Source organism: Halichoerus grypus, chromosome 4, assembly GCF_964656455.1.
Source record: "Halichoerus grypus chromosome 4, mHalGry1.hap1.1, whole genome shotgun sequence".
NCBI classification, from domain to species: Eukaryota; Metazoa; Chordata; class Mammalia; order Carnivora; family Phocidae; genus Halichoerus; species Halichoerus grypus.
This window is the reverse complement of record NC_135715.1, coordinates 72,210,994-72,229,370: the sequence shown is the minus strand read 5'-3', so window position 1 is coordinate 72,229,370 and position 18,377 is coordinate 72,210,994. Positions and strand designations below refer to the sequence as shown.

The 18,377-nt window shown below is 41.7% G+C and overlaps 1 protein-coding gene across 1 annotated transcript in view; it reads right to left on the bottom strand.

Annotated features, from left to right (window-relative positions):
• Positions 1 to 18,377, bottom strand: part of FLT1 (fms related receptor tyrosine kinase 1) — a 170,878-nt gene that overhangs the window by 113,658 nt on the left and 38,843 nt on the right. The window contains exons 4-7 of the mRNA XM_036077056.2: positions 7,386 to 7,510; positions 3,596 to 3,758; positions 3,362 to 3,498; positions 687 to 861 (exon numbers count right to left, since the gene is read on the bottom strand). Coding sequence (XP_035932949.1) covers positions 687 to 861; positions 3,362 to 3,498; positions 3,596 to 3,758; positions 7,386 to 7,510 — 600 coding nt within the window. The remainder of the gene's footprint in view (positions 1 to 686; positions 862 to 3,361; positions 3,499 to 3,595; positions 3,759 to 7,385; positions 7,511 to 18,377) is intronic.

The following is an 18,377-nucleotide window of genomic DNA, read 5'->3' as shown; positions in this document are numbered from 1 at the left end:
ATGGAACATCTCAAATATCCGTATCGCATCACAGAAAAGTAGAGATACTTCTGAAACATGAGTATGTTGGGAGAAAGTTCCTTCAGACACCATAAAACAAATGATCTGATTAAAACAAAAACAAACAAAAAACCCTACTGGAGAAAATCAAAAGAATATCTAAGCCCACTGCCAGGAGTGTTCCAGGTTTCTGCCTCGCCGTTTTTCTTTTCAACAGTGAAGATAAATAAGGTTTTTAAGGATTCTAAAGAGGTTTAAGTATTTTCTTTACAGAATTTGCCTATTGGCATTAAGCAACAATATTAGGATTTCATCAGGGTAAAACCAGGGATAAAATCACATCTATTCTAAATAACTTATCCCACCACATTTTTCTCTAACTCACAGCAGCACCTGAGAAATGAAGGTAAATCTGTCATATTTTTCTGTCTTGTTTATATGGAATACTAAAAAAAGAATTTAATATGATCTAACTGAATTATTCACCACAATAAGCTGGCAAGGAAAAGATGCTCTGTCTAATTCGAAAGTATTAAACAACACTTAATGCGCTTTGCTTTTTGGCAGCGGGAGGAGGGGAATCAAGTTGTATCATTCATGATAGAGTACCTCTTGGCCAAAAAAAATTTTTTTATAGATCCCGCCCCAAATCCACGATGATAGAAAGCAGAGCACGAGTGCCTTACCATATACATGCACTGAGGTGTTAACAGATCTGAATGACGGGCCACTCTTCACATGGCAAGTATAAAGTCCTTTGTCTTTGTTCTGTACTTTGTCAATAACAAGAACGCTGTAGAACACAATGGCAATGGAAGTGCGTTGGCCAATTCGTTGCCTTATAGATGCTCTCTTCTTTGTCTAGAAAGAAAATGTATAGCAAATGTGGAAGTAGTAATTGTTCATGCTCAAGGTGATAGCATTTCTCAGATTATTATGATGGACATTTTACGCTGAGAAGCAAACCCACCTAACAGCAAGATGTTTAGAAACTCAAACTGTGTCTCAATGCGTTTCAAATATTTGCCATGGGGGCACTCATTTAGCACATCATCTTCTCCAGATGGACTTTCGTGTATATTAACTCAGTAGTTTCTCACAACCACCCAGTGAGATAGGCAGCATCACTGCCCTTTTACAGATGAAGAGGCTGAAGCGTCAGAGGCCACTGTGGGCAGGAAACTCAGGTCTTTGGAGTATAAATCTAGTGCCTTCCCTCCAGCACACACCTCTCTAAACAGTAACCAGCTCTCTGGGCATAGACGTGGCTAACTCAGGCAGTCAGTATCTTTGGTATCTGGTTTCATGACATTGTTTCTCTAATAAATCACCGTGTGAGTTTTCTTTTGCTTCCTTACTGGAAATGAAGGAAAAAATCATGAGTCCTGGCTACACGGACTAAAGTGTAATAATCTTGCTTTCATCATTTCACTATTTTGAGCAAGGCTTACCAATTTCTGCTAAATCACACTGAATGGATCTGAGGACGTGCAAAGCCATCTACAAGCGTAGCCAACACTCTGATGGTGGTGGTGGTGGTGGTGGGACGTCCTCCTGTGTTTGCCTCAGGGCACACCAGGAGCAGGCCCTGGGCTCAGCAGTGTAAAGTGGTCACAATGCCTCCTTCCTGGTTTTGAGAAGATGAGATCACATTGCCTTTTCCTTCCATTGTTCCTTCCCCCTCTCTCATTTTTTTTTTTTTTAGCATTACATTTTATAACACATAATATGTTATTTCTCCCTCTCCATCCTTCCCCGTGAGGAGGCATGGAAAAAAGACATTGAAAAGTACGGTACTGGTCTTTGGGTCTTGAACTTAGCTCTCCTCTGTGCCGCGTTTACAAAACTTCTACCACCTGTCCTTATATTGCCCTGCTGGAACAGACACACGGGTAGGCCGTTTTCTTCCTTCTCGGCAGTAACCAGAAAGAAGATGTCAACCACCACCATCAAAAATCAGAGCAGCAGTCCCTTAAATGCCAGCCTGAGGGATTTTCAGCCACTCTCTGTAGGTATTACTTCTGTCTTCTCCCTTGGAGAACTCTTCCCTTCCCAAATTTGAGTAACATTGGTGTTGTTTCTGCCTTTGGAAAACAGCTGATCCTGGGTTTCAGATAACTGTTTTGTCTGGCACCGTAGCCACCAGCCACATGTGGGCTGTTAAAATTAAAATAAGAAATTCAGTTCCTTAGTCACAGGAACCACATTCCAGGCCCTCATTAGCCACCTGTGGCTAGTGGTTACTGTATTAGTCAGAAAAGATATTTCAATCACATGAAGTTCTATTGGACAGCGCCATTTTCGAAGGTAACTGGCGGTCAGTAGATGTTTTATCATATCTTGTCGTACAGCCACCAACAGGATAAGAGTTTGTTCCCTCCTGGCGTTTATTGAGAATATCTGACTTCTATCAAAACCCAGAAACAATTGCTGCAAGTCATAGCATTGTTATTTAAATGAAACAATATCACTTTCTAGAAAATAGGACTGACGAGTCCTTAATGTGTTCCTACAGGGCACTTGTTGCATCTTTTTGTTGCCAAGTTATTCTATTTCCATGGCAAGAAATGTTGATGAGAAATAACAGTAGCTTGGGGCTGACGCATTAATCTTCAGCATAAAATTTAATCATCGGTAACTTTTGTGATTGCGCAATCTGAATGACCGAACACACGACTGGGCCTGGGATATGCCCCATCCGTCATACTGCCACCCAGCCAATGGGGGCCGCGGTGACAACAGCTGATCATCGATTCCCCATCTACACGCCTGCAAACGATGACTGTTTGTTTGCAGGGACGTTTGGTCTGAATAAGGAGCCCCGACTCAGTCTTCATTCTTCTCATTTTTCTGAAGGACAGCATTGCTCCTTTGTCACTGAACAAAGGGGATACTGGCCGGCTGGCTTGGAATATCTTTTCCAAACATGCTCCAATCAGGTGCCTCGCTGTCTGCGGGTATCTGAAATTAACGCGCTGACAACAGCTTTTTGTTGTTGTTCTTACCACAGATAGGCCCTGCCTGGCATTGAGTGATAAATTTCCCTCTCATCTCTAAATCCCAGAGAACAGTTTCCAAGGATGAAATAATCCCCTTTTCCACCCGGAATCATGCAACAGAAATACCAGCCTATATACTTCAAAACAAAACCTCCACACATCAAAAGACTGTATCTACGCACACACACTCACGGAACATCAGACGAGGGAAGCCCCGGAAACACACCCACAGCTTCCTTGTTCACTCGAACTGCCACATGAGTCAGAAGATGCTGATTTTGCCCCACCTCAAAAACCCAGCGGCATGTCACTTGCCAGAAAGCAATACTGCCCTCCAGAAGCCAGAGAAAAATGCCACTCACTTCACCAGGGTAACTCCAGGTCATCTGAACCCTCGTGTTCAAATCAGTGGTAGCAGTGCAGTTGAGGCTAAGAGTGCGACCTCGAAGTAACTTGACTGGGCTTGGAGTGCTTATCTGGACATCTTGGATGGTATTGGCTGCAAGCATAAGAAATGAGATTTTTTTTTTTTAAATCAAGGTTTCCCTGCATTTTGGTGTTTTCGCCTGCGCTCATGCCTTTGGAACATCACTTACTTTGTCGATAGGTGAGATAGTTGGTCTTGTACAAATGCCCGTTGACTGTTGTTTCACAGGTCAGAAGCCCTATTTCTCTGTATGTTGCATTTGCTATTATAAAACCCTTCCTACTGTCCCAGGTTATTCGTTTTCCATCCGGGATCAGGGTATCAAGGGGAAACTGAAAAGGAAAAAAAAAAAAAAAAGATGTTTTAAGAAAATCGTACTAGCACTGTGGCAATACTCTTTCCCTCGTAATTTGTGGAAACACAGTTTTCATTGAAAATGAAAATGGTCCAGGTAAAAACTTTAGTTTGTCATCATGGGCTCTTGAGTTTTCTTCCCGTGGAGCAAGATATACATTATGATGATAAACTACAGTAATTACGATAATTCGTTATCAGCCTCGGCAACAAGCTGCACCCACCCGGGATAGACCTAGCTGTCCTGTCAGACTTGCACTGGGAGCCCGTATCGCTTGGCCTCTGGGAATCATCCTTGTAACGGACTGGCCTGAGACTCCATAGAGAAACCAACTAGGACTTTTTCCACTGGGGCCGCCAGGTTACCCTCCTGGGCCTCATCATCTGGAGCTTTTAACAAGCCATAACTTGTCCTCCCACTTTTCATGATTTAGTAAAGAGGTGGCTGTCCTCAGAGGACTAAGGAATTCCCAGTCCTTTGAGATTCATAGCATTCACTTGGTGCTCGCTGGGGTTATCATTCTGGGAAGGCTGAGGGCCTCGACTCTGCCTCTGGGAGGGGAAACTCCAGGAAAATGGACAGTGAAGACAGCTGCAAACAGATGTGGAGGCCGGAGATGCTGTCGTGAGTGAAGTGCTCTCACATTCTTAGAAGTATTCCCAGACACATTGAGTCCAAACAGAAGAAAGGAATCCATGATTTGATTTTCCCTTATGCCTTCCGCTGGACGCCAAGAATTTTATTTTTAAAGATTACCATATAAACAATCCGCCTTGGGATGAGGCTTTATAAAGGGGATATTGCTCCACTGATTGACCCAGCCAAATTCCCCTGATGCCAGATTGCCAGCCCAATTTCAGAGGCATCTCTGACAACCACTATGACTTATGCCCTGCTGGAAAAGGGGGGAAGAAAAAAATCAGATTCCCTTCCCACAACAGATTAAAAAGGAAAGGGCAAACTGCCCTGAAGATGTTTCAGATCTTTTTCATCTTCTAAAAAGTGCACCTTGCATCGCTTCTCTGTTTATCATTTATTTATATTGCTTGTTGAAGGAGCTAATCTGGCTGGGATTTGTGACTCCATGGCAGAAATTCCTCTGGGAAACGTCACCAGCGCCCTCTCCCAGTGAGCATGTCTGCGTCTGTCTGTGTTACCAGAGTGTCACACGGCTTTGAAATGAGCTGCACCCTGTTTATGAGGAACTTGCAAGCAAGTGAAGGATGCATTTAGTGTTCTAGTAAATCATGATTCTATCTGCAGGCTTAGGAAGGCTTTATCTCCAGTGGGAGGAAAAGAACCTTCTCCTCTAATTTGGTGCAAATTATTAAGGGGAAAGCTCAGACAAATTTAAGTCAGGGATCGAGACCTATGATGCTTTAAACATAGGTGAACACGAGCATGTACCGAATCTAAAAGAAAGGTTCGCTGATGGACTTCCTCAGCACAACTGAGAAATACACTAAAGTTTCCTTTAAGGTTTCAGAGGAAGTTTAGCTTACTCTAATCTGCCCTTATGGCCACTAGTAGGATTCTACTGACCAAGAAGCTTTGTTCCGAGCTGCCAAGAGCTAAACTAGCAGAAGCCCATGTAGCTCATCAGCTGTGGTGGTGCCTACGAGTGTCACAGAGAGGCACGCAGAGGGGCAGCCCCGAGAGAAAGGACTAGACAGGGAGGCTGTCTCCGGCTTACAACTCCGCCAACACTAGCAGGGGAAAGGAGAGGGAGGGGACAGCAGGTTAAAAGGGACAAAAGGAGAAGTGGAGAAGTGGAAAAGATCTTATAACTTTAGGGCGACATACATACATAATAGGTTCGAATAGTTTCCATATATATGTGGCAAACCCAAATCCCTATTAGAACAGTGTGCTTTTCTCTCTTCCCTCCTTCTCTCTCTTCCTCTCTCTCTCCCCCTCTCTCGTTCTCTCATGTCTGTTATAGATCTTAGGTAGAAAAACAGAGAAAATAAGCTCCCCCCCTCATATTTTTACATGGGGGAATGTGGGACTGTTTCTTACAACAGACAAATGATCTGCACTAGAACCAAAACGCAGCCCCGTGGTATGTTCCACGGTCATCACACAGTGATTATTACCTCAGACTAAGAGGAGTGGATACCATGCTTGATAATAAATACCACTTGATAATAAATCAAGTATTGGGTATTAAGCTGTTAGATAAATAATAACAGCTAACCCTTAATGGCGCTCAGCTTGTACAAGGAACTGTTCTAAGGGCTTTTTATGTATCACCTCAGTTACTTCCTAACATCCATGTGAGGTGGGTGCGACCCCATCTCTCCAATGAGGAAACTGAGGTGGAGGGAGTTTTGATAATTTGCCAGTTTGTCCAGCAGGTTAAGTGGTTGGGTGGTCAGAATCCAGGCAGCGTGCTATGGGGCTCTGTTCTTAACCACTCTGGTCTTTCTCCTGTGCAAACTAAACCATTAACCAAGGTGGCAAGGGCACGGAAGGAGAGGTCAAGATACGGATTCCAATGCCCAGTGTGGTCTGGGAGGTCCCCAACTCCCCCAGAATCTCAGTTTTTCCTTCCACCCATTGGTTTAAACTCCTCTGATGCTTCCAGCTCTGAAATACAATGCTTTTATAATTACTGGCAGTGACACATACATATAATGGAAGCTAAAACCTGTCACCGATGGACTATCCTGAGGGCTTAAATCAAATCAATAATGTAGGAAAGTGAATTCAAGGGAAGAAGACTGGGAGACACCTCCATCATATTCCAGGACTCTAGTGATACTGGAAATCCCTCCAAGCTTTTCAGACTCGACTACTGCGACCACCAAACACTTCGTGAGTACCTACAGCATGATGGTGGTGCTTCGTGCTGCCTTGAGAAAGGCTTAACTTTTCCTCTTAAAGCTCAAAGCTCTCGGGACTCACCACCATTTTCCATTTGGGGAGTGCTTGTCCACCTCTTCACCCTAGTCTGTTCCCAAACTCTTAGCACCGATGAATTAGCTAGAATGTGACATTTTAGCTTTTATCTTTATTAGATTCCATCCCAAATCTTTTTCTTTCTCCACATGCATGGTTTACAACTTGATATGAAGAAAAAAACGTCATGTGTAGCCTTCTTGCCCCCACTCCCTTTTTTTCCCTTTCCCTAAGCAGCTAGGTTTGGCTGCCCAGCAGGACATAAGCTTTTTGTTCCCAGGAACTTCACAACCCAAACTAAAGGTGGTGGGTCCACAGGCACCTGTCTCACAGTTCTGTCCTTAGCAAAAATCTAGAGTAACCACTCTCTGCCAAGCTATTACTTTGTATAAGCAACAGAACTGGTTTTTCTCACATTTGCAAACACTTGGATTTGTGGCAATATATGAACATTTGCATGATTTTTGTTCTTTCATTATATTCACACAGATTTATGCCCACCACATTGTCATGATATTTCATTTAAGTACATGCCTGGGTGTGACTTCTAGCACTTATCCTTTATAGTAAAAGGATATTCCAGAAAAGTCCACTGAGCAGCCCAAATGTGTGAGAAAATAATTCCAGAGAGATAAAAGGACTTGAAATTCATTGTGCTCACTTGCAGTAAAGATTTTCTGAGAGAAGCATTGCTCGGTTTTACCTTTTTTAAAGTCACAGTGATGTTAGGTGACGTGACCCGGCAGGGGATGACGATCTCCCTTCCTTCAGTCATATATATAATTTCGGGTATTTCACTGTGCATCTCTAAGAAAGGTCTACCTGTATCTGAATGAGAAGAAAATGAAAAATACATAATATATATATATATATATATATGTATAAATGGTTGTATCAACAACATCTAGACACCGTAGCTGGGTGAGGTGGGATGGTCACTGACACGAGTCCCTCTTAATATAATCCATAAGTTCACATTCTTGTCTCTGAATTTGGCCCTCTTTGTTTTTGCCCAGAAACAGAATGCTTCTGTAATAAACCAAATTCCTTAAAGAGGTCTTGACCTTGGGTCAGATTGCCCCTGATGCCCTAAAATGCCATTGTGATGTGTGGGGTGGGTGGGGGTGGGGTGGGTTTAGGTCACTATTGCAAAAAGCCATAAAAGTGCAGGGAGAAAGAAAGAAGAATATTCTGCATACACTTCTTACCACAGCTATGCTAAATGCCTCAGGAAGCGCCCTCCAGAGCCTTTGTAAGGAGTCAAAGGGCCCTGGGTGCAATGGTCAGCTGACCTTGGAGCAGACAGAGGTAATGCAGAGGTGTCAATTTGGAGAGAGGATTAGCATTTGAATGACAGAAGCCTGACTTAAAGGTTTTCAAGACTTTTCCCGGCAGACTAATAATGAGTGAGAAGCTCTGAGCTGCTCAGGGCCAGGGGAAAGCCTGGAGAAGCGGTGTTGAGGACTGCATTGATTTCCTAGGCATATTAGATTTCTTTAGTATGTGCTAGGTATCTACTAATAGCACAATATGTCCCAGTGCATGCAGAGAGGGCTGGAAAACGCTTTAAATAATCACCAAGATACCACCCTTCAGAAGAATGGCATCTGGCCAAGTCTCAGAGGCCAAAAGGATTCAAACCACCTGTTCAACTTCTCTGTGGTTCCTCTGTGGACCAGAATGAGCATCAGATCTTTTAGGAACATTCGAACAGCCTACCATGCCCTCACCCTCAGGGACCCATTGACATCTCATGATCTCTTCAGGAGTCACTGTGTTCCCATCTTCTGCCCTTGGCTTCAGCCTTAGACACCCAGATGGAAAGAAGTATGGTGTTAACTCTCTCCAACTGGACCTGAAAGATCCAACGAGTCCCCCCACCTGCTTACTGTACTTTAAGGAAGCTCGCTCTGGACGCTGAATGGAGAATGGAGACACACAGCAGTAAGTAGGCAGTGGTTACCTGGACTAGATGGTGGCTATGAAGTTGTTGTGGGTTGAACTGTGTCCCCCCCAAAAACCAAAATGTGGAAGTCCTCACTTCAGAATGTGACTCAGTACTTCAGAATGTGACCTCAATTGGGTCAAATGGAGTCATTGCTTATGGAATTATCAGTTAAGTAGGTGGGTTCCTACTCCAGTATGACTGGTGCCTTTTTAGGAAGATGGCCCCAAGGAGATGGACGTGGGGGGCGTGGGGGGAGAAGCCACATGAATACACAGGGAGAGACTGAGTGATGAGGTGCAAGTTGGGGGCTGCCAAGGATTGCCAGCAACCACCACAGGTAGGAAGAGACATAGAAGGAGCCCCCTTCTATTTGTCAGGTTTCAGAGGTAGCATGGTCCCACTGACACGCTGATTTCAACCTCTAGTTTCTAGAATGTGAGACAATAAATTCCTGTAGTTTTAATTCAAAAAAAAAAAAAAAAGTAACATTGGTGTAGCCTGCTTAAGATGGAATCATTTGACACACGCTAGACACAGAATTCCTCCTTGTCCTCTGGGAAGCCTTGCTAGGCCAGCCCCTTCCTTATACCCTTTCTCCGCCCCAGCCCACCTTAGGGGCCCTCCCCAAATCCCCAACATTCTCCAATAACCACACTTCACACACTCTACACTCAACGGGCAGGTTACTTCTCTGGCTACAAACTGGCTGATGAATTCCTAGAGGAGAGGAGACAGATTGTACGCATCTCAGTCTGACATGTAGTCAGTGAATGAATGAATGACCTAACAAAATGGATGAAGGGCTATCCAACAACTCTGTCCTTTTACAGATAAGACAGAGGTGTAAATACGTGAAGTGAGGTGAGCAGAGCCAGGCCTGGAGGCCAGTATCTCCTGACCTTCCCCTGTACCACCCTCAGGGCTGCAACTCCCCCCACCCCCCCACCCAGCCCCACAAGGGCTGTAGCCGGCAACTGCTCTTCAGAGACTCAGCCTGATTGTCACACACACACAGTGGGGAAAGGATGTGCCCTGTCATACTGTCTAGTATTAGAGGAATTCTGAGAAGAGGACAATCACCCAGGGGCAGGGCTGTGAGGGTAGCCTTGGGGACAGGGCGGTTACAAAGGCTGAGTCAAAGGGCGTCAGCAGATGGTGGGGGTTCAGAGCTCACACTTTGCAAACTGGGTTGGAATCCTGGCTCTCCCCCTTACTGGTTGTGAAACCTCAGGCAAATCATTTTACTCTCTGTGCTTCATTTGCAAAAATCTACTTCAAAGGGCTATTATGAGGGTTACATGAAGGAATATATGTAAAGTGGTTAGAATGGTACCTGGCAGACAGTTAATACTGGATATGTGCTGGCTCTTACTTTTCTTATTTTTATGAGAGATTTGAACTTACGGAGAGAGGGGGTTGGGATATATGAAAATCACAAATTATACCCATGATCTTAACTATAAAAGGTATAACTATATATTCGTCTATGGCATAGAAAAAAATACACTAAAATGTTTGAGCAGTGGCTTTGTTGTTATTTTCTTATCTACCTTTTTATGTATTTGTCAGATTTTCTAGAATGATCATGTATTATTTTATGATAACATTTTGAATTATTAAATTTAAGTCTCAAATTATAAAGCAGCATCCATTTTTACTTGAGGAAAACTATCAATTCTGCCATTTGATTTACTTTAGTTTTGCCCAATAGACATTAACACTGCACAGTTAATAGTTACATGTCTATTAGGAGAGCTCAGTGGGTGTAGCAACATATGCAGAGAGGAAAAGTTAATTATACAGAGACAAAGATTCACTTATCAGCACAAAATTCCTCCCTTAAATAAAGTTGCTGAGCTAGACATTCAAGCAGAAACTATTGGGATTTGATCATTCCTTTCCTTCCTCCTGTGAGTCTATATTTTCGTCTTCTTTGTGAGTCCCAAGGTAAACACAAACACCAGGAAACGGTTTAATTCATGTAACTAAACTGTAAATCCTTCACATTTAATTTACTGTCTCCTTAAGCAACTATTTGCAACCAAGGGCACGGGCATAAAAAGTCGGGGCAGGAAATAGTAAACATCAGTGTAGTCATGTCTAGGCTAATGAATTCCCATCCCAAATGAAAACAGAAGAGGTGAACTCCATGTACCTTTGAATGTTTCCTTTCTCTTTGTCACTTGGGATCCCCCCAACACTTGAATTTGACTACAACTATCGGCCTCGACAAGCCAATACCAATATCAGCCCTGGGCCCACCGCACTTCTGTTCGGAACTTCAGTGAATTGTGTCCATCCCAACACAATTCAAGGTACATCATTTGTATCAAGTCAGCAGTTGGTTAAAATCCACTGTGTTTGCAAATGAGGTTATGACTGTGGACACACACATACACACACACACACACACACACACACACACTATGCTCTGGGCTTATTAATAGTATACTTCCTCTACAATTTGCTTCAAGGAAGGGCTAAGAATGAACTTGCCTGACATATTATAATACAAACATTTTTTGTTTTGTAGGACCATAGATACAGAAGAGGTCACGGTTCCATTAATATCACCAGTAAAACCACTTACTACTCCCCTAGGACACATTTGTCTTTGTCACAAAATTAAAAATGACTTCTGAACCCAGCCAGCACTGCAGAGTGGTTTCCTGAGACCAAATTGGCTGGTTGTTGAGCGAGGAAGAGCTGCTCCAAAGATTGTCGGCACACTCACAGCGCAGACACACTGTCACCAGGGCCTCGTGCCAACACCCAGCTAGGCAGAGGTCACGCCACCCTCCCCTCTCTGAACTCCTAGAGCTCAGAGCAGTGACAGGAAACTGGCCCAGAATGTGAGGTGCTCTCCTCTAATGGCAGGATCGGGGCTATCCTCCTCTAGGACAACAAGTGGGCTCAGACTCAGGGAAAGATCAAACAGGGACCCTTGCTCTGAGTGGTATTACATCTGTTTTTTTAAATGTGTTTTTTCCTTTTGAGATCTGTACTCACTCTGGCACAGTAAGCCCCACAGACACAGGGGTCCCAGCATGCCATCCTCATTCCGTGCCATTTCCCACCAGCATCACTTGGGGGTTCTTCCACTGCGTTCGGGGCAAGTGAACGACCCAAAGAATTCGGGGAAGCTTTTCTGACTTGAAGAGGAGTTCAAGAGTAAACATCTTTTTCCTAAAACCTTCATAGTCCTCTGATTTTAATAAAATTTTTCCTGATTTCCTTTTCAATTTCAGTTTCTTACCTCTAAGTTCTGGTCATGAGGACTCCTCGTTATTTTAGAGGAGGATGTGATTTTAATTTATTGAGGATGAAGTGAAGAGGATGAACCAATCCCATGAAAGGGTTCTAATCTAGACCCAAGAGTTTTCACGTCACACAGGTTTTCGTGTTGGGGACCATACTTAGTGCTCAAGGAGAGTTGGTTGATTGGTAAAATATTTCATTTGAAAGATGAAGGGGGGTAAAAAGGAAAAGGGGTAATTTCTTCACTCATTTACAGTGCCCATCAAAGTCTATGAAAATTCAAAGCAGAGCTTTGGAGCAACCATAAGAAAGCTGAAGTAGCTATACTACTATTAGATAAAATAGACTCTAAAACAAGAAATGTTACTAGAGATAAAGAGGGACATTTTATAATAAGAATAGGGTCGATCCATCAGGAAGATATAATAATTATAAACATCTGCAACTAACAACAGAGTAACAAAATACATGAGGCCAAAACTGAGAGAAATGACAGAAATAGACCATTCAACAATCATAGATGAAGATTTCAATATCCCAACTTCAACAGAACAACTAGACAGAGAATCAAAAAGGAAACAGAGGGCTTGAACAACACTAATAACCAGAGAGGCCCAAGAGACACCTGTAAGAGACCCCAGCCATCACAGCTGGCTATGTATTCTTCTCAAGTGTACGTGGAGCATTCTCTAGGATAAACCGTATGCTACGCCATGAAACAAACATCAACAAATTTAAAAGGACAGAAATAATACAAAGAGTATTCTCTGACTACGGTAGAATGAAAACCAAAATCAGTAACAGCAAGAAACTTGGGAAGCCCACATATTAAACAACACCCTCCTAACTAGTGAATGAAACAAAGAAGAAATCAAAAGGGAAATGAGAAAATAGATGAATGAAAATGAAGATGTCATATTCCAAAACTTATGGGATGGAGCTAACATTTATAGCTGCCTGGAGGGAAATTTATAGCTTTATGCCTCCACTGAGAAAAGAGAGAGACCTCAAGTCAATAACCCACTCTTTCACCTTAAAACTCTAGGGAAAGAGCAGCAAACTAAACCTAGAGGAAGCAGAAGGGAGGAAAGAATAAAGATTAGAGTAGAAATGGATGAAGTAGAGAACAGAAAAACAATAGAGAAAAATCTGTGAAACCAAGAGCTAGTTCTTTGAAAAGATGAACAAATTGGATGGGGCTCCTGGGTGGCTCAGTCAGTTAAGACCTTCAGCTCAGGTCATGATCCTGGGGTCCTGGGATCGAGCCCCGCATCGGGCTCCCTGCTCAGCAGGGAGTCTGCTTCTCCCTCTCCTTCTGCCCTCTCATGCCCCTCCCTCTTCTTCTCTCTGCCCCCCCCCCCCCCCGGCTCGTGCTTGCTTGCTCTCTCTTTCGTGTTTTCTCTCTCAAATAAATAAATAAAATCTTAAAAAAAAAAAAAAAAGATTAACAAATGGGAAAACATTTAAACAGACAGGCCAAGACAAGAAAAAAAGAGAGAAGACAAATTAATAAATCAGAGAGGAAACAGGAGACATTACTACCAGCATTACTAAAATAAAAAGCATTATAAAGGAATATTGTTAATTGTGTGCCGATAAGTTAGATAACCTGAAATGGATAGGTTCCTAGAAAGACATAAACTACTGAAACTAACCCAGCAAGAAACAGACAACCCAAATAGACCTATAATAAGTAAAGAGATTGAATTAGTAACCAAAACACTACCCACAAAGAAAAGCCCAGGCCCAGATGGCAAGTGAATTCTATCAAACATTTAAATAACTAATACCAATTCTTCAAAAACTGTTCTAAAACAGAAGGGAAAATTTCCCAATTCATTCTGAGGGCAGTCTGATACCAAAACCAAAGACATCACAAGGAAACCACAGATCAATATCTTTTGTGAATGTGGATACAAAAAAGCTCAACAAAACACTAGCAAACTGAATACATATAAAAAGAATGATACACCATGACTGAGTGGGATTTGTTCCAGGAATACAAGATTGGTTTAACATCCAAAAATCAATGTCATTAATATACCATATCAATAGAATAAAAATCAAAAGGCATACGATCATTTCAGTAGATGCAGTAAAAGCATTTGACAGAATCCAAACCCCTTTCATGATAAAAACACTCAACAAACCAGTAATAGAAGGGAACTTCTTCAACCTGTTAAGCAAATCTACAAAAAAACAAAAAACAAGAACAAAAAAACCCTAACAGCTAATGTCATACTAGTGACGAAATACTGGATGCCTTCTCTTTAAGATTAGGAACAGGACAAGGTCGTCCACTCTCACTACTTCTATTCAACATTATATTAGAGGCACCATGGCTATCGTGAATAATGCAATAAACATCCTAGCCAGCACAATTGGGCAAGAAAAAGAAATAAGAGGTAAGATTTTCTCTATTTTCAGATGACATAATCTTGTATATAGAAAATCCTAAGGAATTCACCAAAAAAAAAAAAAAAAAAAACTATTAGAACTAGTAAATAAGTTCAACAAGATTGCAGGGTCCAAAAACAATATACAAAAGCGAATTATATTTCTATATACTTGCATGAGCAATCTGAAAATGAAATTAAGAAAACAATTCCATTTATAACAGCCATCAAAAAGAAAAAAGTACTTAGGAATATATTTAACACAAGAAGTGTAAAACTACACTTCTCAATTTCAAGTTACCACAAAAACTATAAGCAACAGTGATTAAGACAGTGTGGTACTAGCGTAAGGACAGACACATAGATCAATGGAGTAGAACTAAGAATCCAGAAGTAAGCCCATGAGTCTATGGTCAGTTGATTTTTGACAAAGGTGCCAAGATCATTCGATGGGGAAAGAATAGGCTTTTCGACAAATGGTGCTGGAGTAACTTCACATGCAAAAGAATCAAGCTGGACCTTTCTATCACACCATACACAAATATTAGCTCAAAATGGATCAAAGACCTAAATGTAAGAATTAAAATTATAAAACTCTCAAAAGAAGCCCTTGAGGTGAATCTTCATGATCTCGGATTTGGCACTGGATTCTTACTATGATACAAGTAACAAAAGAAAAAAATAGATCCACTGGAATTCATCAAAATTTAAAACTTTTGTGCTTCAAAGAATACTATCAAAGAAAGTGAGAAGAACCCACAGAATGAGGGAAATATTTGCAAATTATATATCTGATAAGGGACTTGTATCTAGAATATCTAGTATATATTTATACAAATCTAGAATACATTAAAATCTAGACATATATATATCTGTAACGTGTCACTACACTCTATATCTAGATGATATTAAATATTTAAATATATAATTATATAAAATATATTAATATATAATATTAATAAAAAATTGAGGAACTCTTACAACTCATAATAAAGACAAATAGCCCAATTAAAAACTGGAAAAATGCTCTGAATAGACCTTTCTCCAAAGAAGATATACAAATGGCCAATAAGCACATGACTAGATGCTCAACATCATGAGTCATCAGGGAAATACAAATCCACACTAGAACGAGATACTGCTTCACATCCAATTGGATGGCTATAATAATAAATAAAAACCCACAATAACAAGTACTGGCAAGGATTTGGAAAAATTGGAACCCTCATACACTGTTGATAGGAATGTAAAATGGTAAAACCACTTCGGAAAACAGTCTGGCATTTCTTCAAATGGTTAAACATTGAGTTACCATAGGACCCAGCAAATGCCTCCACTAGGTATCTACCCAAGAAAATGAAAACTTATGTCCACACAAAAACTTGTATATGAATGTCATAGCCAAAACATGGGAACAACTCAAATGTCCATCTACTGATAAATGGGTAGCTAAAATGTGGTAGATCCATACAGTGGAATATCATCCAGCAACAAAGAGATGAAATGCTCATACGTGGTACAACACAACATGGATAAACTTTAAAACATGCTGAGTGAAAAAAGCCATCAATATATTTATATATTTAATAATAAAATACCACATATTTGATTCTATTTCTATGAACTATCCGGAATAGGCAAATCTATAGGGACAGAAAATATATTAGTGGTGGCTTCAGGCTGGGAGCTAAGGATGGAGAAAGGGTGATAGCTAAAGTGTACAGGGGTTCTTCTTGAGATAATGAAATGTTCTAAAACTAACGGTGTTGATGGTTGCATATATCTGTCAATATGCTGAAAACTATTAAATGGTACACTTTTAAATGGGTGAATTGTTGTATCTCAAAAGCACACTTTGAAAACACCAGAACTTGGGGCTCTTTCTTAAAAACAGTGATGCACTGTTTTTTGAGCTGGAATAGTTCCTGGAGATCATCCAGTGCAAACTCTTCACGTTATGGGTCCTTGCAACCTTTTTCTCCCACTCCCCTTTGCATCCGGGTGGGCTACTCATGAAAAATGCAATTTTCCCCTGTGACAAAGTCATCCTGACTGCAAATATGTCCTTCCGTTCCTCTTAGCCCCTGCTCAGCTGGGAGCACAGTGAAACATCTCTGCCTTCATTTAAAGAAGTCACTTGACTAACATGTCTGAGGATGATAGGCCATACAGAGTATTCAATTAGGTATTTCCTAGCAAGTTATCCTGATTTTCCAAATGAATATCATAAAACCTCAGTGGTAGTTTACCACCAACCCTAATTATAGATTGTATCTATAATCACAGTTACCAATAGTGGTGGCTCAGTATTTGGATTCAAAAGTGAGAAAAATCCTGGGGTGGCTGACCTGGGAATATCAGCTTCCAGCTTCTGTCATCTAGATAGATACTGTACAGAAATATTTCTGTTCAAGCAAGGCAAATAGAGAAAGGTCATCATGTCTCAGACTCAAGATGCTATCCCAAAATTAAAAATTTTAAAAATGTATTATTTATGTGGTACAAAATAAGAAATGTCTCTTTTTGGAAAAGCTCTTTCCTGACTACCTTTCTTCAGAAGAGAAACATGTAGTTTTGCCTTGTCTCACTTTGAAGCCCCACTGGCCCAGTTACAACAGCTAATTGAATAGCAAGGGAGGAGAAAAGGACAAGAGTTAGAAAGGAGAGCAGAAAACACAGACGACAGTCCACCCTCACTCCTTCCTCTTGCATCTTTTATGAACTTGCTCCTTGAAACATGGGCAGCTAGCGGCAGATCAGGGTAATCAACCATCTCAGCTCCGTGTCCAGCACAGGCTGGGCACGTGGGAGACAGTCAGCTGATGTTTATGGAGAAGATATCAGGTGAAGCAAGAAAAAAGGTGAAATCGGAATGTATTAAATACCCAGCGCTGTGCATAAATCATAGTCCGTGAACTCAAGGTCTTTCTACTACAGTTCAGCTCTCTGCTCAGCACACATACCTCCCCCACACAGAAATTTTCAGATTGATCAGAGGAAAAAGTATGAAATGTTGCCTTAAAGGAGAAGAGGAACGTCATTTTTTAAAAATTATAGCTAAGATCTAAATAAGGTAGTTGGAGTGCTGAGTAGATGGTAAGCTTGACTAGGACTATAATATCCAGAAAAGCAGAGGTCTCAGGCGTTCCGCGTGCCCTGGAACCTCGCTGACTGGGTGTTCACGCAAAGCTGCTTAGTTGAATGATCTGTTAGCTCTTCATCTTGATCATCTGAAGCATCTCAAAAAGAAAAGAAAAAGAGAAAGACAGGAAGGAAGGTAAGAAGGAAGAGAGGAAGAGTGGAAAGGAAGGAGGAAGGATGGATGGATGGATGGATGGATGGAAAGGAGGAAAGATAGATGGAAAGATGGAAGGATGGATGGATGGATGGAAAGACAAAAGGAAGGCAAGATGGAGGGAAGGAAGGAAAGAAGGAAGGAAGGACAGACAGCAGGAAGGAAGGAAATGAAGCACAAATGAAGGAGAAAGGAGAGGAAGATGCAAGGAGCTCTGAAGGACTATTGTAACTTTCTTCTACTGCCAAGATTTTGGCCATGTCCCAAGTCCTATTATTTCCAGTTCTGCCTCTGAATCATGAAACTGTAAAACTGTTAAGAGGCTTTTATGATATCCTAACACTCTCTCATCTTACAGAAGAGGAAACTGAGGCCCAGAGAGAAGGAGCACAGGAATAATATGAACGGTTGAGCCAAAACTGAATTCAGGTTTCCTGATTCTAGACCATTCTCTCTCCACCACACCGACATCTGGCCCTGACCCTCCTGAATGACTCGGGAGCAACACCACCTTCAAATATCCACCCCAACGGGAGAAATGGTGGCACAGACACAGGGGTAGCGTGGTCCTTCTGACAGAACTTAGAAATCCGAAACACAGACTGACAAGTAATTCTCACGACTGCAATCAAGCTTAGCTCTCTCTGCTATCAGTGCCAGTGATCCCTTGGTGGTCTCTGTGACAGCCCCCTCCTGACCGAGAACAGCCAAACCAGAGAAGGTCCTGTTTTATGGAGACTAGAGATGGAATTCCTTCCAAGGGTACAGTCGGCGAGTACAGGGGGCGCTTGGTCACCC